The 27769-nt window shown below is 60.5% G+C and overlaps 1 protein-coding gene across 5 annotated transcripts; it reads right to left on the reverse strand.

Annotated features, from left to right (window-relative positions):
• Window positions 1-3164: 3164 nt before the first annotated feature.
• PALD1 (phosphatase domain containing paladin 1) lies at window positions 3165-26479 on the reverse strand. 5 transcript variants are annotated; one of them, XM_062580796.1, is made up of 20 exons: window positions 23588-26061; window positions 22351-22599; window positions 22144-22246; window positions 21621-21751; window positions 21352-21516; window positions 20919-21079; window positions 20735-20810; window positions 19445-19599; window positions 18793-18889; window positions 18460-18564; window positions 15408-15503; window positions 15069-15203; window positions 14298-14414; window positions 14026-14205; window positions 12104-12301; window positions 11433-11573; window positions 10848-10919; window positions 10497-10637; window positions 4988-5143; window positions 3165-3697 (listed from the first exon to the last, which is right to left on the reverse strand). In XM_062580796.1, the coding sequence occupies exons 1-20, from the start codon at window positions 23675-23677 to the stop codon at window positions 3548-3550; spliced, it is 2718 nt and encodes a 905-aa protein (XP_062436780.1). In that variant the 5' UTR covers window positions 23678-26061; the 3' UTR covers window positions 3165-3547. The 5 variants fall into 5 exon arrangements, with proteins under 5 accessions (XP_062436780.1, XP_062436783.1, XP_062436781.1 ...); XM_062580799.1 differs by lacking the exon at window positions 23588-26061 and adding an exon at window positions 26441-26479 and having other exon boundaries at window positions 3174-3697; window positions 21634-21813; window positions 22351-22544; XM_062580797.1 differs by having other exon boundaries at window positions 3174-3697; window positions 21634-21813; window positions 22351-22544; window positions 23588-26056.
• Between the last annotated feature and the right edge of the window lie 1290 nt (window positions 26480-27769).

Below are 27769 nucleotides of genomic sequence, written 5' to 3' on the forward strand. Positions count from 1 at the left end.
ACCGGGTCGACCCTTCCCTGTGGCTTCAGGCGCAACCTTTCCGCTTCCATCCCGGCGTCTAACCCGAGCCTTTCCCTGGTTTTCCCCTGCCCCTGTTCTGCTCTTCACAGCAGCAACCCGAGGACCACCTTAGGTAGACGTGGTGGAAAGGGCGCTAAAAAAATAGCCGTTTGGGTGGCTTTTTCCGTTGGTCTCTGTCGCGGGTGCTGTTCTGCTCGACCGTGCAGGCTTCCTGGAGCGGGGGCCACCGGGTCTGATAAAATCAGAGCAACCTCAAGCAATTACCTCAAACGGCTTTTCTGCCCCCCGACATCCTGACTTCGAGAGGCCGCACGCCGGGCTCGGCTGCAGCGCAAAGCTAGGGCTGCGTGTCCAGCCCGCGGCCACCGGTTCGGGTCTTTCCGGAGATTTAAAGCTGCTGTTTGGAAATCCGAAAGATGAGAAAACGCCGGCGCGACTCGGCCGACGGTCGCCACGGGGTGACTTCTGGCGAGGAACTGCAAAACCCGTGGGGCTAGGAAGAGAACGGAAACACTTCTTTTTTTTTAAAAAAAAAAAAAGAGAGAAAAAAAAAGGGGGGGAATAAAATAAAATACTTTTTTCTTTTTCCGGCGGGTTCTTTCGGCCGGCGGCCGGGGACCCGTGGCCCTGTGCAGGGAGCGAGCTCCCGCGCGCCGCTGGCCCGGAGAAGGGGCCCGGCGGGGGCCCGGCCCCGGCCGCGCCGCACCGCAGCGCCCGAGCATGACCTCATCCCTCAGGCACGCGGCGCCGCGATTAGATTAAAACAGCAAATATTTACCGCGGCGGCGGCGGCGGCGGCCGGGGCGGCAGGGGCGCCCCGCTCCCTCAGCCAAGCGGACGCCCCAGCCCTCCGCCGGCTCCTCGGCGAGGAGCGAGGCCGGGCCCCGCTCCACAGGCGGCCCCTTCCCTGGGGGTGCAGCCCAAGCCGTGTCACCTCCCCCCTCCCCCCCCCCCCAAAAAAAAATTTTTTTTGCACATCCCGGCGATTTTCCGAGGACTCCAGCTCCCCGCGCTCTGCTCCGAGGCCCAGACGGGAAAGCGGTGACGGGGAAGTCCCTCCAGAGAGCAGGAGGTCTTCTCCTAACGGGCGCCTTTCGGCAGCCCCCCGCGCAGCCGCCCCAGCTTTCCGCTCCTCGGCAGCCTCATCTTCCTCCTTATTTTATTTATTCATTTTTTTCTTCCTTTTTTTTTTTTTCCTTTTTCTCCCCCTTTCGCTTCTCCAAGCTACGTTTGGAGGACACGGCCAAGGCGTTGGTGGCGTCCGCGCCTCCCGACTCCCGCGAGCCGGTTTTCCGGGCAGCCTCGCAGGGACGAGCCCGGGAGGCGGCGGGGGGTCCGGGGTCCCCCTCTTTCCCCCCTCCCCCCAATGAGCGGCGCCAGGACTGCACACGCACGGCTGCTATTTTTAGTTCCCCAAGCCCTGGCTCCGCGAAAGCATCTTAATTACTGTTCTTTCAGCTACGAAATGAGACGCAGATGCTCCCCCCGTCGCAGAGGGCCAAGAGCCTCGCCGGCCTTTCTGGTGCAGCAGCCCCCCACCCCTCGTAGAAATAAAAACGTGGAAATTCTCGTTGTTATCATTTTGGAAGGGCGGTTACGTCGGGGCTGCTGGCGGCGGCGTCCCCCGGCAGCACGTGCCTCCCCGGCGTCGCTCTCTCCCGGCGAACCGGCCGGGGCCCCGCGAGAGCGCGAGCCCCTTCCACCCGCCGCGTCTCGCCTTCGCGATACACACGCAAAGCCTGTTTGGGGCCTGGGAGGGGTCTTGCTTTTTTATTTATTTTTTTTTATTCTTTTTTATTATTATTGTTATTCTTTTTTAATCTTCGCACCTGCCTTGAATTGCTGGGGAAAAAAAAAGCGGTTGCAAAGGCGCTGCGTTGCTCGCCTCGACGCAAGCACCCCCAAAAAGCCCTTCCCAAGCAATGGAAATAACCCCAAAGCAAGAGGTTGCTCCGGCCCGGTGCCCTTCTGCATTTCACACATTAAAGAAGAGATAGTAATTCTTTTTTTTTTTTTTTTTTTTTTAAGAAGAAAAAGGCGCACACACAAGAGGAAGATATCACACACCCGAAAGCTGCAGTGATTTAACTCAAGCCGCACCAGGTTTCCCAGCGCGGCTCCCCGTGCCAGTGGAATATTGGCTCCTCGATATATTTTCCCTTTCTATCTATGAAAAAAAACGTAAAGAAATGTGAATTCAAACTTCCAAGGATTTCTACAAGAGAAGAAAAAAATAAAAGAACTGGCAGAGGTGAGAAGAGACCTGTTCTTACCTCGCCGTCGGGGCCAAGCAGGGGGCCGTTTTCAAGGAGCCAAATCTGATGAAAAAAAAAAAAAAAAAAAAAAAAAAGGCAGGAAGCCAAAATGCAGAGTGCGGCTGGGAACTGCTGCATTTGTTCATATATAATTGTACATATATTTTTTTTTAATGGGTCAAAAAAAAATCTAACGATAGTTTTAACCACGTGGCGAGGGTCCCGTCGGGGCCTTTTTTTGGGGGGGGTTAATTTTTGAAACGGCGGTAAGAGTTTCCATTACCCCAGCCCGCGCGCGTGCCAACAGCGGGCGAGGAAAGGGCTTCGCGGCCGAGCGCGCAGGCGCCTGCGGCGTTTTTCACCCTTCCCTTGACTTCAGCCACGTTTCGGCATCCGCGGCGGCCGCGACTTCCCCCGTCGCTCCAGGTAGCTGCTCCGGCACCGCCGAGGACGTGGCAGGGCCAGACGGTCGTGGCAGCGGTGGCACAAAATACCCCAAAGATATCTTTGCGTTTAAAAAAAAAAAAAAAAAAAAATCTCCAAATGCTTGGTTAAGCCAAAAATAAAATGCTTTGTCGAGGGAGCCCTCGGGAATTTGGGTGCTCGCAGCAGCGGCAGGAACGATTCCAACGCTCAATAAAAGCGTCTCTTGCTATTTTAATTTTTTTTTTCCCTCCTCCACCATCCACTTTGTAATTCCTGCTGTCTGCACCTCCTGGCCCTGGCAGCGGATGAAAGCGGGGGCAGAGCGCGGGCTCCTGCTTTTGTACTCGGGAGCCCGTTTCATCCTCCTCTTCGCACAGGCTCCTGCCCGGTCCGTTTACTTCCTGACCAGCAGATCGGCAGCCGGGCGCTCTCGCCGCCGCCGCCGCCGCCGCGACCGAGGCGCCCGCAGCCCTGCGCCGTGCTCGCGTCCTTTTCTCGTTAGCTCCCTGTCTTAAACACCGCACCGGCGAGGTAGTACGAGAGCGAGAGGCCTGAGAGGTTTGGCACGTAGCGCCAGTGCGATCAGGCAACGCAGAAGATGGTGCGTTTGCGTCGCAGAGATGCTTTCCAAGTGACGCAGCGCTCGCAGTTAAACACTTGCCTGAGAGCGTTTCTTTTTAATTTACAATTCTTTTATTGCGTCTAAAAGAACCCCACGGAGTCGGGTGTTTAAAGGCAGCTTACGGGTTCTCCCCTTCCCCTCCCCGTGCTTTCCGGAAGCAAAGTCCTTCCTCGAGGCCAAACCTCCCCCCTCCCCAGCCCGGCGGGCTCCGCGGCCCCGGCTCCTACACGAAATCTCCTCGGAAAGGGCGCGAGCCGGCGCTCTGCTCCCGCCAGCGGCGCCGGAGCTCACCCAGCGCCTGGCCCTCCACGCTCTCCAGCTCGCCGAATCCCAGCTGGTTCAGCACCTCGTAGACGCCGGCCCCGGCCGCCACCTGAAAGCACAGCAGGGAGAAGGTTTCTGCAAGCCGGCCTTAGGGGAAAAAAAAAAAAAAAAAAAAAAAGCAGGGAGACCGCGACGCCCGGTGCCACGCGGACCCTCGCGACGTGAGGCCTGCAGGGATCTCGTGCCCTCGAGGCCCTCCAAAGTTGGCTGAAACCGGCCAAGGAGAGGAGCGCTTGCAGGAGACGCAGGGACAAGCAGCAAAAAGCAGCGTCGCTGCACGCCTTGCAAACGGTAAAACAAAATAAAAAGCATCGCTACATGCCTTGCAAAAAAAAATTAAAAAAAAAAAAGCATCACTGCATCCCTTGCAAAAAAAAAAAAAAAAAGCATGGGTAAAAGCGCAGCGTGGGGCAGCCCCGCGTGCAAGCGCGAGGGCTACCAGGCACGACGGCCGCCCGCAGCGAGCCGAGGAGCGTCGCCCCGTCCGCCGCCGGCAATGCAAACACGGGCATAACCGGGATGCCACGGCGCGGGGGCGGCCGGGGCGCGGGGTCCCCCCCCCCCCCCCCCCGCCCCGGCGCCGCCGCCGGCCCTTGGCGCGAGGTGGGGCCGGCGCTGACGGTGAGCGGAGCTGGCAGCCGCCGCTTTCATCTCGCCCCGAGCAGATCAAACATGCCAACGTGAATTAGCGGCGCGCGACTCGAGACGGCGCAGCGGCGAGGCTTTTCCCACCGCGCGCGCGGGGAGCAGGCAGGCGCTCCCCTCCTCCGCCTCCGAGCTCCCGCCGCTCCCGCCCGGCGCGTCCCTCCTCAGGCGACGCTCCTCGGGGCAAAAACAAATCGGCAAATAAGTAAATAAATAAGGAGAACGAAACAGAGCAGCGGCCGCTGCGCGGAAAGCAAGCTCCAGGTTTGTGCCGGCGGAGGGCACTTCGGAGGAGCCACCCCGCTCCGTGGTGGACACCGCGCCGAGGCCGTCAGCGGGGCGAGAGCAGGACTCGCCGGCAGCGGAGAAGGCGGGCACGCCGCCGCAAACCGCCGCGAAACGCGAGCGAGCTGCGCACGGGACAGGAGCAGCGCCCCCAGATCCACCGCCCTGGGACGAATCTCAGGCCCCGCTCAGAGACGCTGGGAAAATCTCTTAATGCAACGAGGTTTCCGCATCACTCCCGTATCTCCAACAACGCAGCAGCAGAAGGGCTCCAAGGCAGGAAGCCCTGCACGGGGGCACCAAGCAGAGGGGCACGAAAAGGAGCCATTAAATTACGTGATTTAAGCGCCAGCCTCGACGCGGACCGGGTGCAGGCGGCGTACGGGTGGGGACGTGGCGAAAGGCTCACCTCGCGCATCCAGACGCTGAACGGCCGCTGCCAGGAGTCCTTCTTCTCGAGGTGCAGGTAGGCGTTGAATAGGATCAGGTAGATGTACCGCTCCAGGTACTGCAGACTCCTCAGCTGCAACGTCTGCTTCTCCCTCTCTTCCTTGCTCGTTTTCCCCTGCAACGGACCACAGGTAAACCTTGGAGCGCTTGGTGCCCGGCAGGCTGCTAGAGGCGCCCATCGCGGACGCCCATAGGAGCGAGGAGGCAGGAACGCTACTGCTTTCTCCTTCAGAAAGCAACGGGAATGCACGTTAACCGGCGAGGAGGTACCGCCGTGGAAAAGCCACGTGCAAGGTGAGCCTACGAAGCTCTCCTCCGAGGCGCTGCTCTCCACCCTGGCGGCCTGCTCAAATGAGAGATTTGGTGGGAGGGACTCACAAGGACCTCTTGTGCTAGGAAATATCATTTATACAGCCACAAGCCAACCCTCCTCCCCATCGTCTTGCCACAGAGCCAAGCACGGTCCACAGGACCAAGACACGAGGTGTATCCAGCTCAAGAGAAAGCAACCTCAAGGGCTGAATCTCTCTTGCAAGCCCAAGAGCAGGAGGCACCTCCTGTGAGTTACAAGCTGAGAGTTTCTGCACACCTCTAACACACAGACAGCACAAAACCGGCTTGCATCGATGTCAGGAGGATGGTAGGCGCAGGTCCACCCTTTCCTGACCCTCCAAGAGGTGGTCACGCAGCAGGTTTCTGTGCTGCCGAGGCCACACATGGTGCTGACCTACCTTAGCACCCCTTGACCGCTACCACATCCCCAGGGCTCTCAGAAACCATCTGGCAAGGCAGGACTGCTTTTTCGCTGGGGACAGAAATAAGTGCATGCTTCCAGCTCTTTCCTGCTTCGGGTTGGCAGCTCAGGCTCTCATTAGCTTGTGGCTTCCAGCAAATAAAAACTTCCCCTTCACCGCGCAGACCTCAAGAATAGACCAGGTGCTGCTATATGCGCGGCGTGGGTTTGTGCCCAGCACAGGGATGAGCCAGGAATAGCCCTCGGGCACCACCCCAGGCTGCAAACCGTGCCCTCACTTCTATTTTTGAAGAGGTATTAGAGTTAGCGGTGACCCAAACCTGAACTCGGCCGGGGTGCAGCACCTCAGCTGCATGGTTTGGAGCAGGGCAGAAAGAGGAGAGAAAAGGAGGGAAAAAAATATATATCTATATATACATATGTATAAATATACACACACATACAGTAAAAACCCAGGCCTCATCCCACTGCCGATCCAGCTTGTGCTCAGTATCTGACAACCGCCAGCATCTGCTGCTCTGGAAAGAGCAAGCTCTTGATACCTGCTACCCAAGGCAGGTCTCATCACGGCCCCTCATCGCTGGAGATGGCCTTACGGCCCCAAAGGCCAAAGTTGGTTACTTCTTCCAAAGGGACTCACCGGTTCTGAGACCTTTAGCTGATTATTCTACCTGCAGAAGAGAGCTCTTCCTCTTACCAAGGAAGAGCTGCAGAGCGCTTCGGCAAGCGCGAGGCCAACGCACTCAAGGCGACGAGCAGGTCACTCTGCAGCGAAGCCCGTCGCTGCTGGGACAAGACTCAGAGCCGTGTCCCCCTGCTCCGGTACCTAACTCAGAAACTAGGAGGAGAAAAGGCAGGGAGAAAGCACCTGCTGTAGCTCTGCGAAGGACGTGGAATGGCCTTGCCGGAGAAGGGGAGCCACGGCGCTACAACAAAGTTAACTTCTTGCTTTTAGCTCCTGCAGAAGTTCCCTGCTAAGGGAATCGCTCCGCGCTTTCCAGGCTGCCGCCGTGCCCAGCTCAGAGCCCGCGCTGTTTTACATGGCGCCTGAAAGCGGGATGCCATCCCTCCATCCCTCCCTTGCAACATGGCAACGATGTAACGCGATTCCCAGCGAACGCTTTCCAGCCCCAGGCCTCCTCCCGGCACCAGGCCTTGCTGAATTTTGCTGCGACGCAGACCACTATCATCCACTGCAGACCAGGCCAGGACCACCAGACTCGCTTCCCTCTTGGGCTGCCAAAGCTGGGCTCAAATGCGAACACCCCTGCAGGGCTGCAGCTCTGCGAGCACCCGCCCTGCGCCAGCCTGCACGACACCAGCCCCCCCGGACCTTCCCTAAACCCTTGCGGGCTTCCCTTGCACGTAGCGGCTCGGAGACCGTAAACCTAAATACGCCTCAAAACTTTGCACGTGCTTGGAAGAGGCGCGCCTCCCGCAGCAGGGCTCGGCGAGCCCTCGGAGAGCACCCGTGCTTCCGAGCTGTTAGCTCACTGCAACCGGATGTTTGTCCAAACACGAACCACGAGCCCATTAAATGTCCATTAGCGTAATGCCTAGCGTACACAGTTCCTGCTCAGCAGCTAGGAGTAATCCCCTTGTTTAACTCTTCTCCAAATTGACTACGTGGTCGGGGGTTCCTGCCTGCCACAGCGGGAGCGTTTTCAGGAGAAGAGCCTCACTGCGTCGTGACCTCCAGCAGAAGAGGAGCAACCATCTGTCCTGACTTCGCCTGCATCTCAGATGCGCCTCGCTCAGCGCTGGCTCCTTTTCGGGAGTACAGCTTGGGTTCTGCACTGTCGCTTTCTCCAACTCTGCTCTTTGCGTGAGCGTCTCCATACTTCACATCCCGCCCGCGCACGGATGCGCAGTTACTGTCTCACCGCCATCTCCTCCCGATCCACACACTTCTAACCAAATCAGGGCACGCGCTGAACTATGGCTTTAGTCGGAGTCACCGCAAAAGTTTTGAAACCTCCTGGTCGTTGCAAGAGGTTTTTGCACGCGAGACCACGCGCAAGTCCCGTTCCCCTCCCGAGCGCCACGGCAGCCCTGTCTTGCCCTGCGCTTTCCCTGGATCACCCATCTCGGCCGGCTTGCTGGGCGCACAGGAGACACCGAGCTCCTCAGAGCCTCCTCCGTGGCCACCAGTTAAAAGCCAATAAACACGAGCAGCCCGGGGAGCATAGACATCGCTTGTGGTCCCTTCCCCGGGCAGCAGCACGTCGCTGCGGCAGCGTTTCGGCTCGGGAAGGGTTATAGAGGGAGGATCTCCTCCAGCTCTCCTGGCCAGCAGATGTGAATCAAAGCCCACTCAAAGCCCTAAGAGGGGTTCGCTTGCACCTGGAAGCACATTCATTTTTTCCAGCTTGCATCTGTTGGTCTGACCTGAGACAGTCCTCCCTGCAGACCCCATCCTCTGATCTGCTTTTCCAGCTTTTCGGCTGCAAACTGCCCTCCGTGGACTCCAAACCTGCCCCTTCTCACGTGCACAGTGTGGCACGAGGAGGAGGTTCAAGGCTTGTCCTCCTTCCTGCACCTGCGGCAGCCCTTTACAAGGAAAAAGGTGTCTTTGCAAGGTCAGGGGAGAGCTGTACAAGCTGGAAACAGATAGATGGGGGGAAAATAAAGAAACAAATGAAGTGTCCTGGCCTCCCAGGACACATTTACTGAAAAAACACATTAAAGGAGGTTTGTACAGGACATGGGGCCGGTCTCGCCCAGCGCAGAGGAGGAGGCAGAGACCCTTCCGAGCACCTGCAGGCTGCGAGACCCCGTCTCCAGAGGCCACCTCCTCGTCCTCCAGCCCAGCCCTGCAGGGACGGACAAAGCTCGACGCGAAGGATGGAGCGGCCAGAACCGCTGGGACGAGACGGTTTGGAAGGAGGCGACGCGGTGGGAAACAGAAAACGTACGCAGCGACATAAGGACGTTCCCAGGGCGACTGGCCGGGAAACAGGACACGCCACGGGAACACCCGTGCGTTACGGATTACTGCCAAGCGCCAGGAAGAGGTGCAAGAAGGTCACGGGAACAGCAGCGCAATCCTCTTCCAAAAAAGATGCGTTGGAGCCTCTGGGAGCAGCCTGGCGGCTTCACGGCTCCGAGCGGTTCCCCGCTCCTCCCGCCACGGCATCCCCTCGCTGAAGTCGGAGAGCTCCTTACTTACATCCAGGGCCGCGGACCGGCCACGGCTCGAGCCCCGAAGCGGCGCTACGCGAGGCGCCCCGAAACCGCGCGCGGGAACGGCGAGGGGCCGCCCGGGCCGAGCGTCCGGCCTCGCGTCCCGGCGCGGAGGATCGAGCCGGGTCCCTCGGCACGCCGCAGCGAAACCCACGAGCAGGCAGAGCCGCCGTCCGCAGCGGGCGCGCGCGGCGAAACTCGACTGCCGTCGCTGCTGCTATCCGGTCCGCCCCCCCCGCGAGGCCAGACGAGCTAATGCCAAACAGATGAGGGTAAAAAAAAACAAAAACAAAAAAAAAAAAAACCTCAGCAAGAAACACAGAAAAGCTACGCGCTTATCCGCGGCGAGCTCGCTGCGCGCGCGCACAGTAACTATTGCTGCAAACTAGTCAGCTCCGCAGCAGCTCAGCGCACGCGGTTGGGGTTTTCTCTCCCAGGGCAGCGGGTAAGAAGCCTCGTGAAAAAGGCAAAACCAAAATATCTCCCAGGTTTTATATTGACCTTGGGTTTTGTTTTTTTTTTTTTTTTTTTTTTTCTTCCCTCTCGGCAGCCTGGAATGCATTTTCCCCGGCGACTAAAACGGACTGCTCCGCTAAAATCTGCTTTCCAACCTCAGCATCGACGGCCTCCAGCTCTTGGGCGAGACGAACAGAGTTCAAAAGTGCAAATTAAAAAAAAAAAAAAGAAAAAAAAAAAGGCGCAGAAAGGAGAATCGAGCACGCTGCCAGCATGGTACAGGGCAGAGAGGAGCCCGGACGGGCCGGAAAGGCATTTACCGACGCGCAGCTTTTACGCTGAGAGCAATGCTTGAAGCAACGCCGGCAGCTTTACCAACAGCCGGCGAGAGCCGCCCCGAGGCCTGGGAAAAGGGCTGGGGAGGGGGGGGGAGCGGAGGATGTCCGCCGGAGCGGAGGCCTCCCGGCCCCTTCCCGTGCGGCTTGTGGGGCCGGCGCCGAACGCCGGGGCGGCCGCCGGAGCCGGAGCCGGCGCGGCCGCTCGGGCCGTCCCTGCCCTCTGCCGGCGGCGCGGCGCCGGACCGGCTCGGCTCGGCCCCGCGTGACCCTCCCGCAGGCAGCGGGCTCCAAAGCCACGCAGGGCCGCGTGCCGGCGCGTCCCTCGGCATCGCCGGGAGGCGCCCGCGGGGACGACGTTCCTCGGGACGTGCTGCAACGACCAGCTCATCACCACCTCTCTGCTCCGTCACCTGCTTTCCTATTTTTTGGTATTAGCTCTCATTCAATCAGCCACCGGCAGGCGCCAAGCAGAGTTTCGCGCGCGGCTCCAGCGGCAGCACCAAGCGAGGAGCCAGACACCGAAGGAACCAGCACCCGGCACCGCACGAGCCCGGCACCTCCGGCAACGCGCCGGAGAGCTGCGCCATCGAGCGGTGCTGCCGCGGGGCCGGCGCCAGCCCCGGCTGGACCTCCCGGGACCCGGCACAGCACGAGACGGAGTGGGGCACCAGCCCATCCCCGGGCGGACACAAAAAAAAAAAAGGAGGAGGAGGAGGAGCAGCCAAGGTCCCGCTCACCTGCCGGTAGGTGCAGATGATGATTTCTCGGAGGTGGTAGTGCATGGGCGTCATGGTCTCGCTCACAGTGTCCAGGGCCATGTCCACCTCCTTCTTCATCCGGTGGCCGTCGGGCAGGAGCTGGACCACTCTCATCACCACCTGGAGGGCGGGCGGGAGCGGCACGGGCTTCATTCGGCCCCGCGCCGCCCCGCTCTGCGTAGCCCGAGCCCCGGGCGACCGCCCCGCGCCCGCCTCCCTCCCGGGCGGCCGATGGCCTGCGCCTCCTCCGGGAACGAACGGTCTGAGTCTCCGAGCCCCAGGCTGGCTCCCGCCGCCTCGGCCAGCGCAGGGACGGCCCCAGGGACTCACCTCGAACTCGCCTTTGGTGTACTTGGCGTCGGGCACGCTCACGATCTCGTCCTCGCTCACCTCGGGGATGCCCTGCAGCGATTGGGGAGGGTCAGGCAGGCCTGGGCCTTCTCCCCCCGCCAAGGGCTGGGGTCCTCTCCCTTCGGGGCAGTGTCCTGGGGCGCCCAGGCCCGTGGCTGGGGGAGGCAGGACTCCAGCCGCACCGCGTCGCGGCCCCCCTTTTTTGCAGGGAGGTAAGAAGGGAGCCACATCCTTCCTTTCCAGAGCACTTAGAGCTTCTTCCAGTTCCTCCAGAAGCTCTGAGGAACGGGGAAAGGGGTTACCCAGGACACATCTGCTCATCTTTTGGAGCTTGTTTGCTGGCACCGCACAGAAAAAGGCCGATAAATAGGAAAAGTGCACCTCCTGCAGCCAACACCACCCCTCCCCACACTCCGTTTAACCCCCACTTTGCACCAAGTGCACACTGCTGCAAACTTTGCAGAGCCTCCCCAGCACCTAAACGCTCCAACCTTACGCCACGGAGCAGAGCGTGGGGAAAGCTTCTGCTCTAGGGCCAGGGCCTGGCCCCACGCTGGTACCTACATTGAAATGCCACAGCGTGAGGACAGCAATGACCATGGCGGTGGTGGTCCTCCCTCTGCCGCTGTGGCAGTTGAACACGAAGGCTGCCCGGGAGTCCTCGGCCAAGGTGCTCTTCATCGCCTCCAGCAGCCGGTCGAAGTCCTGCGGAGGGGCAAGCGGGCAGATCTGAGGAGGGCGGCTCGTTCGGCAAGGCTCCGGGCTTGCGTCTGCCCCCAGGGTTATCGGAGGGGGAACCTGGTTTCTGCAGCACTTTGCCAGGTCACCCAAGAGCAAAGCCAAGAGGTGCCCACGGGTGGGAGCGCACGTGTGAAGACGCAAGAGGGGCAGAGCACCAGCCAGGAGCAAAGTTTCCTGGGAGAAGGTGCCCCCCCAGGGGAACACCTGGGGGGCTCCAAGCGGCTCTTTGGCAGCCCAGACACTTGTCGGGATCGCAGTCCAGCCCGCGCTGAAGGCTGCAAACACTCAGTCCCCGACAGCCCCAGAGATGGACCCTGACTCCATTTCCCCGTGCTGGAAACGGGCAGCTGACTTGGTCTCCCTGCTGGGTGGCACCTAGCACACGCGAGGCAAAGAGCAGCTCAGCCTGCAGCAGAGGGGAAGGTGCAGAAAGCTCCTTCCGTGGGCAGCAAAGGGCTGGCACCAGCGGCACCGCTCTCCTGCCCCTCCGTTACCTGCTCCTTGGGAGCGCAGAAGTCAGGGATCGGGATCCGTCGGTACATCAGTCCCTGGCACGCGTTCTTCTGCTGATTAAAGATCTCCTGCATGGTCAAGCAGCTCTTGAACATCTTCATCTGCTTCTCTGTTTCTAGGTAAACTTCCAGCCACTTCTGGGATTTCAGCAGGTCATTCTTCAAGGTAGACTCTAGTTTCTGCAAAGGACAAAGAAGCCCTCACCCTTAGACTCGCTCCTATCCCAACCATTTCCTGTATTTAAGACATCTTCCCCGCACACATACCCACACTTGTGGGCTCTTGGAAAGCAGCAGTTTGCACAGGAGGGGACACATCTAGAGATGGCTACCTTCAGGCACCCTGTGCTCCTCCTCTCGTCCCCAGCCATCACGGTTCACAGCCTAGCTTAACAGTCACGCATTTGAGACGCGGCTTGACACGCCTCTCACAGCAGGATCTGCCGGTGGTGCACGACACCTTGTGAAGCGGAGCGGAGAGGCTGAGCACAAACACACACATCTCCATCACCCATCCCGCTCTCTTAGCTCCTCTCCTTCCTTTTACGTAGTCTTGGAGGCAGCACCCAACTTTTTGTCCGGCCAATCACTGCCAAAATTTCCTGCTGATCACTTCCATAATTGATTTCTTACCACCTTCCCCAGCACCCTGCAGCCAACATAAAAGTAGGCTCCAGGGACTGGCCAGCACTTCTTCCGCCCAGGACCCAAGAACACATATGTGTTGGTCCTCAGACAGCTCTACTGGCTCTCCAGCTTTGAAAACCTACTTGGAGAGATACGAACCTCAGGAGGCTGATCTCTCCAAGCAAGTGGAACAACACTTCGGAGTTCCTCCACGTGGCTGTGATGTTTTTGGCAGACAGATCTCCCTCACTTACTATCTCCTTTCAAAGCCCAGCTGGGAACATCTGTTCTCCTTTGCCCGAGTGCCTTTTACACCCCCTTTCAACCCACACTATAAATTCTTCATGGCAGGAACTCTGCTTTACTCTCACATTCTGCAAACTCTTATGCAGCTACAGTAAAGTTTTGAGGAATCATTTATTTATGTAGCATCATAAAGAGCAGGTTGGTTGGTTAGTTTTCTATCAGCCAGGGTGTCCCATGCTTCCAGGAGATATGAAGCACATGAGCCAAACACAACATGCGATAGGACTCCTTCCCCTCGCCACAAAACAAAAAGAAACCAAAACAAGTAGCTCTGTGGGGTTAGGGACTATCAAAGCCTGGCTTCCTGTGGACATCTCTCAAGAGGACTCCTTGAAGGAGGAGATTAGCCTTTCCCTCAGTGAGGACATGACCTATGCCTCTGTCCCACATCCACTTATTTATTTGCATAAAGCTTACAGGAACTTAATACGAGATCTCTTTCCCTCTGTCAAATTTAGCTGATACTGGCCAGGGGACAAAGTTATTGGAGCAAGAAGCGAAGGATGAACACAAGGGAGGCCCAGGCAAGGAGAACAAGGTTTTTAACACAAGAGAGCAGCCAGGCAAGTCATCAGGCAGATGTGTTTATACAGGCAGCAACTTTCAAACAGTCCCAGATATATGGACGTAAACCTCTGTTCACCCAGTCAACGCTTGTCCTGTGCTTGGGTTTGGATTAAGGTAAAATATCTGCCTTTGGCATTCCTGCTTCTACTTCTCAGCAAGCTGAAAGCTGTCCAATGAGGATATTCCTGGGAAAGGATATTCCTTTAAAGGGGAGAAATTACCCTATCTCATTTCAATACGGTACCCAAACCCACCATTTAACAGGACCTGATACGCTCAAATTAGGATGGGTTTGCAACGTAACCCAGGAGGTTACGCAGTTCGGGCATCTTCAGCAGTTGCTATATTTGGCCAGGAACGGAGAAGAAGGGAAAGCGAGGTAGCGAACGGTGCCAGGGGCTCACCTCTAGCTGCTCAGGCGAGGATACAGGCACTGTGATCAGTTGTTCAAGGTTCCCAGGTTCCCTGAGGGTGTAGATTTGTTCGTTCCCTTCCAGGACTACTTCTTCCCGGAGGTTTATCCACAAGATGTGGGAATGCTTCCTCTTGGCATCGGTCAAGTACTGCAGGACGCTCCCGACAGTCTAAAGGAAGGAGCAGCAAAAATGAAGTACCAGCACCTCCTCCTGGCTTGAGCGTGCAAATTCTGCATGCAGCCCAGCAAGCGTCCCCTCACCTTGGAGCTGGGCTGCGCCGTCCCGTAAACGGACATCTTGGGCACCCGCCGGAAGTTGGCCACGCTCATCTCCTTGACGGTGCTCAGCACATCCGGGGAAAAGCGCTCGTCCGCCACCTGCAGCAGAACGAGCCCAGTGCCAAGGGCGCCCCGCGGCCTCTCCCCTACGTTTCAGCTGCCCTCTCCAAAACGGAGCTTTCCAAAGGGACTCTCAGATCCTCACCGGCTGCCCCCATTCAAGAAACGTCTCTCCACCCTTTCAGTACCAGCAAGCTCAAAGCCCCAGAGCTGAGCTTCAACCCCAGGAGACGCTTGCTTGCCACAGTATCGTGCAAAAGCACCACCACAAGCAGCTCTGTGCCTCCTCGTCCTGCATCAGCCGCCCAGAAGTGGCTATAATGTTTTAGGGGGTATCAAGAAATGTGAAGGCCCATCTACACAAGCACCTGAGGTTCGCTCATGGGTGCTGGTACCCCAGCTGTGGGGGACAGACCCTCGACTGCATGCATAGACCTTTGCCCATCCATTCAGCTCTCTAAGAGTAGAGGCAGGAGACCAGGAGATTCAGTGCACTCCAGGGAAAGCATCTGCCCAGCAATGGAGAAACATCTTGCTCCTACCACCCAATCCAACCTTGATGCTGAGGGTGCTGCAGGCAAAGGCTTCAAGGGAGAGCACCCAGGGAGTCCCCGAGTGAGTGTCAAGCCGTTGCCAGCAGATGACGAGCAGGAGAAAGCCCTGTCCCGGTGGAGGAGCAGCACACATACTCACCAGCACTCGCGTCCCCTTGGTTATGAGCTCCGCCGTCACGGTGAGCTCCGAGACGTTCATGTTGGCCTGCAGCCGGTAGAGCTCAGGGTGCCGGCACATCCACCTGCTGAAGCTGAGGGCAAAGCCCAGGGGGTACTGGCAGCGGGGGCAGAGCGGGGATGCCGCCGTCAGGAGGGGTGCCCACGGCCCGGCCCCGCACGTGCCTCCACGCCACCACCACCGCACCACCCACCTCTTCCGCCCATCACAGCACAGAAGCTGAGATGTTCCTTCCTTCCCTCACCCTCCCACTGCTGAAATGGGGGGAAAGTAAAATAAAAGGGGGAAGGAGCTTTTCACCTGCTCGTGAAGGTAGTAGTTGAAAGCGATCAAGTAGAAGTAGCGTTCAAGGCTCTGCAAAGTCCTTTGGAGAAAATACTCTTTGGTGCTGTTCCCCTGAAAGCAAACAACACAGGTGGCACTCGGGACATCCAACACCACCTGAAACAGGACTGCCTAATACCAAAACCCAAAGCAGACTTGGGTCTCTCAAGCCTCTCGAGCCACGGTCGAACGCTTTACAGCATCTTAGCTGAAAACACCTTCCATACAAGCAGGCACAGAGCAGAGCAGCAGCCTCTTCCTACGCCAGCAGCAAGCACGCGTGTTTGAGGAAGGCAGCGCCCTTAGCGCAAATATCACTTAAAATATCGCCGTTGGGGAGACTGCGCAATACAAAGGCAGCAGCTGCTTCAGGGCTTTGCCACTCAACATCAAATTTGCCCTCCACGGAGCAGAAGCTAAAAATCAGGACAAGCCTATTGCAAGTCTTGCTGCGGTGGGGCTTTCTTTCAGAAGAGGACGGCCGCATCGAGAGGCTGAAGATGCGCTTGCTCTGGCCTGCCAGATGAGAGGGGAGGAAGCATGGGAACGCACAGGTACACCTGCTATCTCTGCCACAGCGATGGTAGCTTTGAACCAAGGGCAGAGACCACCCAAGATCGCCCAGGTCATCTGCTCAGGCAACATAAGCTGGGCGCTGTCAGGTGATGCACTACTCGAGCACTTCTGAGCGAAACAATAATCCAAAATACAGGGATTTGGAGCTTAAAAATACCTTCTCTGTCCAAAAAAGACCCATAAAAATGCCCTGCAACACTAGCACCAGCACAGGTTGAGCCACAGGAGCACACAATCCAGGGAAAGCCTAAGCGATGGGACAGTATGATGTTCCTTCAAAGTCTCTGGAGACCACGGCTTGCCCAAGGGAGAGTTACATGGGCACCTGCGAAGACCGCTCAGCTGGCCATGCCGATTTGACCATCCTCCCCTGCAAACGAAAACCCTCTTCCAAAATGTCATGGAAAAAAAAATCTTCTAAGACAGCACTGTGCCTTTAGAAAGAGCCTTCGCCGCGCCACGGCGGGAGGAAGGAGACTTGGCAAGCGTCGTTTGGAAGTCGCTGACATTATGTAATCGACTCAGGAATATTTACTTGTTATCCACAAGACAAATCCGGCCCGCTGTCATTTATCAAGAGGCAGAGAAACCTGCTCACTTGGGAAACTCAAAACAAAGCCTGTAACGATGGAAGCGGTCCCGGGTTTCACCGCCGTCCGCACCGCCAGCGGAGAGATTCCTTCCCCCCACCTCAAGGCGCTTGGTTTCCATCAGTAAAATCAGTACTAGAGATTTGCCTCGGGTAAAAAAGCGCAACAACAGGCCCCATAAACAGACTTCTAAGGAAAGGGGGCAACAATCCGTTAAGATTTATTTAACCCAGGCAACAGCTCGGGAGCAGGGCACAGCCAAAAGCGATGCAGAGCCCGGTCCCGCAGATCTGCCCGCGCGCTGAGGCTCAACCCGGCCACCATGCCGCACCGATCTGCCGTTGCTGGAGGACCTCAGTCTCCACTTTTGCCATTCGACCCAGGGCAGAAACACCCGTTGCAGGACGAGACAACCCTTGTGTGCCCAGAAAGGCTTCTCCTTTCCCGGAAAGCACCTACGGCTGTGAAAGCTCGCTCAGGAGGGCTTCAGCACGGCCAAGCCCCACCAGCACGACCCGAAGACCCACCAGCCCTACTGGGGTCCCCCCGGTTCCCGACGCGGAGGATCAGCCTCTCTTCCCTCACCCCGCTCCTCATCTCCCTCGCTCCCCCTCCACCCCTCGCGCGCCGCCCGCGTCCAGTGAGCACATTTTCCTGGCCCCCTGCCACTGTTTAAAAAGTGCTATTGCTGCAGTCAAACTTCAAATAAACACTCCTCCCGGCTAATTTACGGCAATCCCATGCCGTTTATTTTCCACCGTCGGAGAGGACATACACCAGCCATCCCCAGCACGGCGGATCAGCCGTGCCGGGCGGGCAGGGAGCCGGGGAAAGGGCTCGGATGGGGCGGCTCGGGCGAAGCCAAAGCGGGCAAAGGTGCGGGCCGGCATGCCCAAATTCCCCCCCAAAAATGCGGCCGAGGGCGAAATTCGGCGTTTGCCACAAAACGCCCTAGCAGTGGCAGCAAACGCTTCCTGCCCGCTTCATCGTTTTAACGGGGCTTTGCCGTCCCGACACCCGGGGAGCGCGCTCGCCCTGCCCGCTGCCTTCCCGAAGCCGCCCCGGCACCCGCACGCCGCTCTAGCTGCGCGTTAATCGCTTACAGGGAAAAACCAATCTCCGGAGGGGGAAAAAAAAAAAGAGGAAAAAAGAAAGAAAAAAAAATGATAGAAGAAGCTCGCGTAGGACCCAGCCAAGCCACCGCTGCGCATTAGCCAGCCTTGTTCCAGCGGCCGTATTTGCTTTTCAAAACGAGAGATGGAAAGGAAAAAAACAACAGAAAAGAAAACCAACAAAAACACAGATTGGAGAGGTTGACCCTCAGTTATTCACCTCAACAGCAACAAAACCTCTACGCAGCGCTCAACCCCGGCTCCCGAAGTCTCAGCAGCAAGGCAGCATCAATCTGCCTGTTTTAGAGAGGGTGAAACCAGGATATTTGCCCCCAAGGCCGTTTTACCAAAAGCAGCATTTTTTTTTTCTTTTTTTTTTTTTTTTTTTTTTTTAAACAGAAAAAGCCAGGTTTTCCCCCGAACCCCAGTCTGTTCAACTGGATGCCCTACGGGTTTTTTAAATGACTGGATAAAAAGCACCCGTGGCCTCTCAGCTTTTCACGGCCTTGGGAAGTTTCCAGATCGCAGGAAGTTTTGGATTTCCATAATTTACATTCTTATTATTCGCTCCTGAAAACGTTGCTGTGAATTGCCGTCCTGCGAGCAGGGCCCCGAAACTCGGGACGCATCGGAGACGCTAACGTTCCCCCACCCACCCCGGTCTGCTGCTATTCCTCCCCAGAGACGTGCCCCCGCCCCGAGCACCGGTCTCGGCGGACGCGAGCCCCCAAGCGCGCCTCCACGCCCTACCTGGATCTGGTAGTCTTCTCCGATCCCTTCCAGCTTCTTCTTGTTTTCGTAGATAGCTTCCTTCATGTCGTGCATCTCCGAGCAGAAGGCAATAGCGCTGTCCACCTTGCAAGGACCAAGCGGAAATTTGGTGACTGGATCCCTGGCAGGCAGGGGAGTAGATCTCACCCTCTCCCCGCTGCCCCTTCTCTCCCCCCATCTCCCATCCCGTAGCTCTCTCCTCCAGCAGCCCGGTCAGACGGGGCGATTCAGCCACATCAGGGGCTGAGAGCACTTTCGCTACCCGAAAGGACGCTCCTGTGCTTGCCATGGGTTTTACAGACACCCGCTCACCTCCTCTACTATCTGCTGGCCTTTCGGTACCATCTCAATGAAGTTTTGAATAACCCGAAACCTCTCCCTCGGAGACGTCTTAGCTGGATGGGGGAGGCTGGAGTTGGGGAAGAAGAAAAAGAAGATCAAACGAGAGCAACAGGACTTGAGTCATCATCTCTTCCCTCCTCCACTTTCCTTTCATGTTCAGGCCACCCCAGCGCTTCAGAGGAGACTGCCCTTCCTTGAAGCATGCCCCACGCACCGCGTCACCAGGCAGCACATCTCCTACCCATGCCATGGCCCACGGGCATTCCTCCTCTCATCCAGGCAGCTCTGCACCTGCTTCAGGGCAAGGGCCAGGGTAACCTGAGACATTCCTGATGCTTGTGAGCAAGCAGGACTTTTCTCCTCACTTCAGAGTATTTAAGGCCAGAGGAGCACTCAGCTTGACCCTTGCTGCAGCTCCACATGGGTTAATCAGACACACGGACACGCTGCACTGTTGCAGCAGAAGGCTCTGCACTGGGTCAGGGCATCTTCCCCTCAGTACCCTACATCTCCCCTTCTTCTCAGGCTACCAGCAGGTGAGGGACCAGACCAAGGGAGGAGAAGGGCCAGCCTGGAGGACACTGCAGGGCCCCTCTCGTCCCAGGAGGGCCTTCCCGCTTACTCCGCTTTCTGCGTTGCTCCCTTGTGGTGGAGGAGGACGAGCGTGCCCAGGGCCATGGCCAGGTTGGTCCTGCCGACGCCGGTCTGGCAGCTGAAGAGCAGAGCCGGCGGGGGTCTGCCGGCGGCGTCGTGCAGCACCAGCAGGTTTGGGCTCTCCTGAGGAGAGGAGACACAAGCGTGCTGCGCCGGACACCCTTCGCAGGGGCAGCACCCAGCTCCCCGCAGCGGCCAGGAGACCCGACGGGCTCCCACGGAGGCCAGCGTCACAACCGGGCCATGGAGGGGTGGGACGGCCTCGCTCCTGCCGCGGGGGACCGCGCCGAGGCATCGGCACTGCGTACTGGCCGGTCCCCAAACAGGGGACCCATATCTCCTGGCCACGTGTGTCCTACCCCAGCCACAGCCCACGGAAGGGCAGAAGCGGGACACAGGAGACGGAGGAGGCTGCAACTCCTCTAGCACCTGCAAACTTCCAGCTGATGCTTCCCAGAAGCTATTTTGCCAGGAAAGGATTTTTGTTTTAGTTCAGAAGGGCAGAACCCAGCGATACTATGCCTGCGTGTTGGGTTATTATTATTTATTTATAAAGGACTTGAATAATAAAGGCAAAAATCCACTTGGAGTGAGATCAGCCCACGTGGGAAGTTACCGAGAGGCGGCCGGAGACGGCCTCTCCGAACACCACGCGACGGGCTCCCCGGAGAAACCTGTGGCCGGAGGGAAGCGGTGAGGGGGCAGGTGGGCTTGCACGGAGAAGTAAACAGAAAAATAGACGTGTGGGTCTCCTCCAGCCTTAGCACAGCGAGGGGCGCCCAGAGGTCCGCGCCTACAAAACCGGTGAGGTCCGAGCGCCTGCAAGCAGGCGGCCGCGGAAGGCAGGGAGCACGTGAAAGCACACGAAGCTGCAGGGAGAAAGGTCCGCACCACCGGTACAGCGGTGCCCTCGGTGCAGCCCAGCTCACCGGACCTCCTGCTACTCCGCGTTGGAGTGAAAATACGCGAGCACGGCCAAAAACCCCCGTGAGCAGCTGCTTGGTGCTTAGGGCGAGGCTAAAAGTGCTTCCTTGGGGGAGGACGGGAACATCAGGAAAATGTTAGCGCAACTCAGCTAGGAGCGAGATCCTTCTATGGGCGAAGAGAACCAAAAAAAAGAAAAACCTAACCCAAAATAACCACTGACTGGGTATATTTTGGGTTCAGCTGCCCCCAAAACACCTCTTTGCAGCAGCACGCGGTGCTCGGGAGCTGCAAACCCTCCCAGCACTGGTGGGGCTCTGTCTGTGGACCTTACCCTGAGGAAATGGATGAAGGCATCAAACTGGGCCTCGGCAGGAGCCCCGTCCACAGGCAAGGGCAGCCGATGGTACCTACCAGGCACAAGGAAGAGCCGCTCGTTATGGAGCACGGCCCAAGAGGACCCCTGGAGAGGCTCTCCTGCACATCACGTCGCTCAGAGGTCCATCTCCCGGGAGTACCTGTAGGACGGCTGCAGGAAGATGGGCCTCCTGTAGACCTCCTCCGTCACGTGGATGTCCTCCTCGCACTGGATCCTCACGGCGTGCGGCTCGTCCTTGAAGCGCTCGATGTCGTCGTAGACGTAGTACGTGCTCTCGCTCAGCTGCGCGAAGTCGTGGAGCTTCGAGAGACGAGCCCGGCCGTCAAAACCCGCTGCCTCGCCGGCGACCGCTGCCCGGAGCGCCGGCGCGGCTCCCGGGGCGAGTCGGCCCTCGGCACGCGGCGGGTCGGCAGCGGGAGGCGCGTACGCCCCTTCTCCTGGGGCCGCATCCGCAAGGCAGGCGGCGGCCGCCGGGCGAGCCGGCCCCAAAACGCGCCTCGTGAGAACGGACCGGCCTCGGCCTTCCGGCTCTCGGCCGAACCCGAGCGGGTGGGGGCGGCCCCCTCGATCACCTCTTTCCGGATGGCGAGCTCCAGCTTTTCCGCCTTGACCCCCCGCTGCAGGCTGTGCAGGTTTTCGTGCAAGTTCTCCTTGCCGCGCGGCGTGTAGGGCACGAAGTCGCTCTCCGCGCGCAGGAAGACCACGGGCTCCTCGCGGACGCAGAAGAAGACGCACTCCTGCAACGAGCCAGGCACGCGCCGGCCGTCAGCCTCCGCGCGGCCACGGGAAGCCGGGAGCGGAGCGGAGCGGAGCGGGGCGCCCGTGGGACCGGGGATCCCACCTCGCGCACCGACCTTGTGGCCCTCCTTCTGCAGCTTCTGCAGCACCTGCTTGAACCCGTTGAGGCTGGGCTGCCCCATGCCGAACACCGCGTATCCGCCTTTGGCTTGCCGGAAATTCGGAGCGCCGCAGCTGCCGGTAGTGTTCAAGACGTCTAGTTTACCGTATACATCCTTGACCATAAAATATTTCCCCTGCAAAGTAACGGGTGCAGGTAGGGGGAGGGGGGAAAAAAATGGGGCGGGATGCAAGCGCAACGCGCGGAGACGCGCCGGGAAGAGCCGGCAGCAAGCCCGCGGCGGTTCGGTTCACGGCTCTGCCCGAAGGCCGGTTCGACGGGCCGCGGCACGGCCCAGCAAAGCCTCCCCAGATGCCCCAGCGCATCTCCACCCGTGGCCGCTCTGCCCGCCGCCGTGACGCGCGTTCAACCAACCGGGCGACAACTTGACGTTCCCCTTGCCGAATTCCCCTCCCGGCAAAACGGCGCGAGCGGGGAGCTCCGTCTCGCCTCGCGCGGCGCCCACCTGCACGAGGTAGTGTTCCGGCGTGGCCTCCGAGATGCGCCCCACCGCGTAGTTGGCCTTCAGCAGGTCGTCGTGAATCTGAAACTCCTCCCTGCAGTTGTACCTGCAAGCGGCCGCCGCTCAGGGAGGGTCCCCGGGGCGGCAAGCGCCGCGCGAGACGTCCGGGGACGGGACGGGACGGGCGCGCGGAGGCGGCGGGGCACTTACGTGATGACCACGGGCGCCACTTTGTTGGTGATGATGGACTTGGCCTTGCTGTTGTGGAGCCCGGCGGCCGGGAAGGAGTGGAGGCTCAGGGAGCGCTGGTCCTCCATGGCGCCGGCGCCGCGCACGGCCTCGAAGGCGGCCGCCGAGACCGTCTGCTGGGCCGTGCTGGCGGTTGTACCCATAACCCCGGGCAGCTTCGCGGGCGGCGCCGGAGCGGCGCGGAAGAACAAGGCGGAGAGGGCAGAAACGCTTCAGGAGCGAGCAATGATTAGGAAGCATTTCGGCCAAGCCCTCGGCTCCAGGCCGGAGCAGCCCGCGCGCACGCCTGCCGCCCGCCTTCGGCCCCGAAGCCGGCGAAACGCTCGGGCTGGAGCATCCTCCGAGCCGGCGGCGGCGAAAGCACCTCGCGCCGCTTGGGACGAGCCGGCGGGCGTCCGCAGCGGAGCAGCTCCGGCGCCCCTCGCGGGTATTCCCCCCTCCCTACCGGCGAGGAAACCCAAAGCAAAGGCATTTTTCTTGCTTTGGCCACCAGTTCTCCAGCTCGCGCTGAACTGGAGCTCAACAGCGCAGAGACACACTATGGGCTGGAAAATCCGCGTTAACGAACAAGCGTTAACCCAGCCCGACAAGCGCTCGGAGCCGCTTCCGCCGCCTCGCAAACCGGCTCTGAGAGCGGCTTGCTGGATTTTTACCTCCTTGGAAACACTCGCATACTGCCCTTAAATAAAAATCCGCTGTTTTCTTCCTGCTCGCAGCATAAACGGCCACAAAGGGGAAAAACCGGCAGCGAACAGGCTGCGGTTACGCGCTTGGGAATTCTGCCCGCACGCCCTTCCTCGCGCCCGCGGGCCGTCGGACGCCCCGCAGCGAGCGACGGATCGGCGCTTCCGGCGAGATATCCCGGGAAAACCGCCCCGTTCCGGGAAAAGCTCGCGCGCCGCCAACTCGCACCGGAGCCCGGGAGCTTGGCCGGGAGTCAGAGACGGAGCCAACAATCGCCTAAATATAGCCGGGCCGGCCGCCGGGGCCGCAGCTGCAGGATGCATCTGTCCCCGGCGGGCGCTTGCCCGGCAGCCGCATTGTCGGCGGCAGGAATCGGGACCCATAAATCTGTCCGTCCTTCCGCCGCGTCCTTTTTTACTGTTATTATTTTCCTCTCTTCCTCTTCTTTTTTTTTTTTTTCTCTCCCTTAATAGTTAAATGAAAAATTTTCCCTGCTCCTTCGCCACCGACCCACCTGAGCTGAGGTTTGACCGCTATAAAACGCAAAGGTGCCAAAGCAAGAGGCCGGTCGGCACTGGCTGGTCCAAACCGTGATGCGCAGCATCGCTTTTCTGGAAAGAAAAAATAATAACAAGGTCTGGGCCGCACAGACCTCCCTCTGCGCTTAGCCTGGCTCTGCGCGTCTTGAAAAACAGGAACCTCCAGACGCCAAACTTTTGACTCTCCGGGTGACCTTTTCCATACGGCTTTTGGCAGCGGATACCTCAGGGAGTCGCAACGCTTCGGCTTTGCGATAACACACACAAATATACGTCCTGGCAGGCTCCGGGGCAATCCGCTTCTGCTTCCCCTTTCCTCCCAGGGCAGAGAAACATCCTCTCCCTCGCTGCGCCAACGCGACACGTCCTTTCCCCGGGACTCGGCAGCGCCTGCCCGAACCCCAAATTACACCCTTCCGAAACGACGGGGTAGCTCTGCGCTTCCGAAATTAGCACGGCGCAAACTCGCTGCCCGGGTTTCTCGGCTGCTCTGGAAAGGCGCCGAGCAGCCGTGCCGAAGCTCGCCTCCCGCGGGAGCGGGAGCAGGAGCGGGAGCGGCCGGTTCCCGCGCCGGCTCCCGGAAAGGCGGCGTTGCGGAAGCGCGGAAGGACGTGACTTCAGCCAGGAAGAAAGGAGGGGAATTGAACAGGCCCCCGCTCTCTTCAAATCGCTATTTGCACTCTCCAAAATGCCCCCGACGGGCGACTCGCTGCCCGCCCCCGCGCTCGCGCCCTTCCCATCCCCGTCACCAGCCCGGGATCCACCGCGAGCAGAAAAACGCGCCCGTGCCCGCGAGGCTCTCCGGATGAACTTGGCTTTTCTCTTTCTCTCGTTTTTTTTTCTTTTCTCTTTTTTTTTGGGGGGGGAGGGGGGCCTGCAGCACGGTTTTTGGCTTGCTGAAACAGCCAGGGATGAACCCAAAGCAGGCAGCCGGAAAACGGGTCACGCGTTCGGTCCTCGCCGGCACCCGGGAGTTTTGCACTGAAATACGCAGCAAGCCGGGAATTTCCACGCCTTTCCGGCCCGGTGAAGACCGTCCACGTCAAACCCCCACGGGCGCTGTGGGAACGGGACTTGTTTTGTTCCCAGGCAAAGGAAACGGTTGGTTTTATTGGGGAAGAAAAAAGAAGGAAAAAAAATATTAAAAATATTTTTTTAAAAAAGAGAGAGAGAGAGAGAGAGAGAAAACAGGTGAGAAGTGATGCATTTCGCTTGCCGTTGCTGCGAAGGGACCTCAGCTCACAGCCCTCCCCGACCCCCTGATTTGCAAGCCGGCTTCTTTTTCCCGAGCCTCTGCCTGCAAAGCTGAAAGCACGCGCCGCCTCAGCCTACCCTTCGTCAGCACCTTCCCTTTACTCTTTTCCCGGGAAGCGGGCTGCTCGCCATCTCCCGTGGCCCGTGCTTGCGTCCCGGAGGAGCGTCAGGCGAACGGGAAAAGCTTTGCCAGGCTTTTGCATCCTCGCTCCCACTCGAGGATGCCTCTCTGCAGAGCCGGGGGGGGGGGGTTGCTGCTTTCCAAACATTGGTCCCTGCAAATCGCGTGTGGCCAGGGGGTGGCCAAAACTCCTCGCGTTGTGGCAGGGAGAAGGGGAAGGGGCAGGGGAAAAAAAAAGGGAAAAGAAAAGAAATCCCCGCGTGGGGGATTTTTTGCAAAGTTACGGAGCGGTGCGCCGCAAGCGCCCGCTCTGCCCGACCCGCGGCGCGACGGGTCGTACGGAAACGCGTAAGATGAGACTCCTGGGCTTCCTTTTTTTTTTTTTCTCTCTCTCTCTCTCTGTTTGTTTCCTGCAGCGAGCGCTTCTGTCTAAGAGCATCACTGGAAACAGGAACAAAAGCCTCCGCGAGCAGGCGTCAGCCGCGCGCTCGCTCCTCCGGCCGCGGTCTCGAGGCCCCGCGCGCGCGCTCGCCGCGGGGCGGTGGCGGCGGTGGGTTTTCTCCCCCCCCCCCCCACGGTGATTTTGCTCGCAGCAAACCGCCGGCGCGGATCGGCTTACAGGGCCCCCTCCGCGGGGCCGCAGCTCCCGCCGCACAACGGCGGCCTTATGCGCGCGGGCATCTCCGCAGGCGCGCGCGCTTCCCCGGCGCGGCCCCGCTTCGCTCACACCACCCTAAGCCAAGGGGCATTTATCCCGAGCGGAGACCTGCCGGCTATTTTTAGGCGCTTCCCGCTTTCCGGGAAGGAAACGCGGCCCCCGGCACGCCGGCAGCGCTCCCGCCGGGCAGCCGGCGCGCTCGGCCCGCGGTGCCGCCTCCGCTTCGCGGCTTTTAAACGGGGTCCGCCGGGGCAAAGCCGCGCAAGCCGGCCCCGAAGCTCCAGGCAAAGCGGCTGCGAGGCGTCGTGGACCCGGGTTTCTGTCCGTCCGTCCGTCCCGCTGGCCGCAGGGCATCCCGGCGGGGCTCGGCGCGGGCGCTGCGAACCCCGCGTTGGGTTTGCAACGTCGGAGCGTCGCACGGAGCGGCCCGAGGCGGCGTTCGCCCAGCTCCGGCGCGAGGGCGAGCGCGCGGCGGCCGGGGCGTCGCGCGAGCCCCCCGAGCGCCCGCACCACGCGTGCGCCACGCGCCCGCCGCCACGGCGCCCGTGGGCAGCGCTGCGCGCCGGCGGCTCTCGTGGGGAAAAATAAAAAAAGAAAAAGAAAGGGAAAAAAGCGTAAAAAGTCGCTTTTTTGCAGCCAGGGGCGGAAGGCGGAAAGCGCCGCTGCTTCGCCCGGCTCCTGCCAAAGCGGCGCCGCCGCAGCACCGCGGCCGCCAGCGGCACCTGCGCGGGGCGCGCCGGAGGCCCCGCCGCCGCCCCCGCGGGACGCGCGCGCGCGCGTGGCGCCGGCCCCTACCTGCACCGCCGCCTCCAGCCGCCGCTCGGGGCGCGCCGCCGCCGCCGCCGCGCGCGCACCCGCCGCCGCGCGCACCCGCAGCCGCAGCCCGCTACACGGCGGCGGCGGCGCTCGGCGGCGCCCCGCGGCCCGGGCCCCCCATGGGGGCGGCGGGGCCCCGCGCCCGGGGCCGGCAGCCGACGAGGGGGCGGCGGCGGCGGCGGCGGCCACGCGCGCGCTGCTCCGCGTCCGTCCGTCCGTCCGCGCCCGTCCGTCCGCGCTGGGGTAGGGGCAGGACGAGGAGGAGGAGGAGGACGAGGAGGAGGAGGAGGAGGATGTGGGGGCGGGCTGTGGGCAGGGCCGACGCTGCCAATCAGCGGCGCCGCGCCCCCGACGGCCCCCGGCGCGGCCCCGACGGCCCCCGGCGCGGCCCCGGCGCGGCCCCGACGGCCCCCGGCGCGGCCCCGACGGCCCCCGGCGCGGCCCCGGCGCGGCCCCGAGGGCGCCCGGCCGTCAGTCCGTCCGGGCTCGAGTGGGTGCCGCCTGCCGCCCGAGCCCCGCGCAGGATCAGCGGCTGCTCGAGGCTCGGCCGGGCCGCGCGTCGGCGGCCGTCCGGGCTCTCCTGCGGCGCGGGTGCTCCCGCCCGGGATGACCCGTTGGCCGGCTTTTACGCCGTAACAGGTTTATGTTCTGCCGTGGCACTTCCCGCCCGTGCCGGGGCCTTCGGGAAAGCAGGCGCGCGCCCTCAGCGAGGAGGGGAGAGTTTGCAGGGCCCGGCGCAGGCCTCGCGGCGCTCTCTTGCGCCGTTCGCCGCCGGCGCCCCTCGCCAGCCAGCCTCAAGCCACGTCCTTCCGATTTTGCAACCCGTTCCTGCCGCGGCAGCAATACGCCGAGCGCGGAGAAAGCCTCCGCCTGCCCGCCCTGACACGTGCAAGACGGATTTCCGCCGGGAAGGGCCGTAGCAAACGGCCGTGGCAACGGCGTTGCCCCCGGCCCGGCGGCGAGCGGGGACGGCCTCTCCGGCACGGGCGCCCGGGCGCGAGCTCGGGATGCAGCTTGAGCTCCGACGCGGCGGGTGCGGGTGCTTGGCGGGAGCAGGCACAGCGCCGTGCCGGAGGCTGAGGCGCCCCGCTTGGACGTGCTTCTGTAGGCGCAGCGGGCCCCTGAGGAAGCCTTTATAACTCCTCGGGCCGGAAGAACCCTGAGGGACAGCCGCAGCCAAAGCCACCGAGAGCAAGGAAGACCACTCCGAGGGAGCTTGAAGCGTTGCCACGAGGCCGCAGAGCACGGGTCAGAAGCGCCGCGAGACAAGCTTGGGCAGAGCTGATCGGGAAGCCCAGGGGCAGCAGC

The sequence above is a fragment of the Rhea pennata genome, chromosome 7 (assembly GCF_028389875.1).
Source record: "Rhea pennata isolate bPtePen1 chromosome 7, bPtePen1.pri, whole genome shotgun sequence".
Taxonomy (NCBI): domain Eukaryota; kingdom Metazoa; phylum Chordata; class Aves; order Rheiformes; family Rheidae; genus Rhea; species Rhea pennata.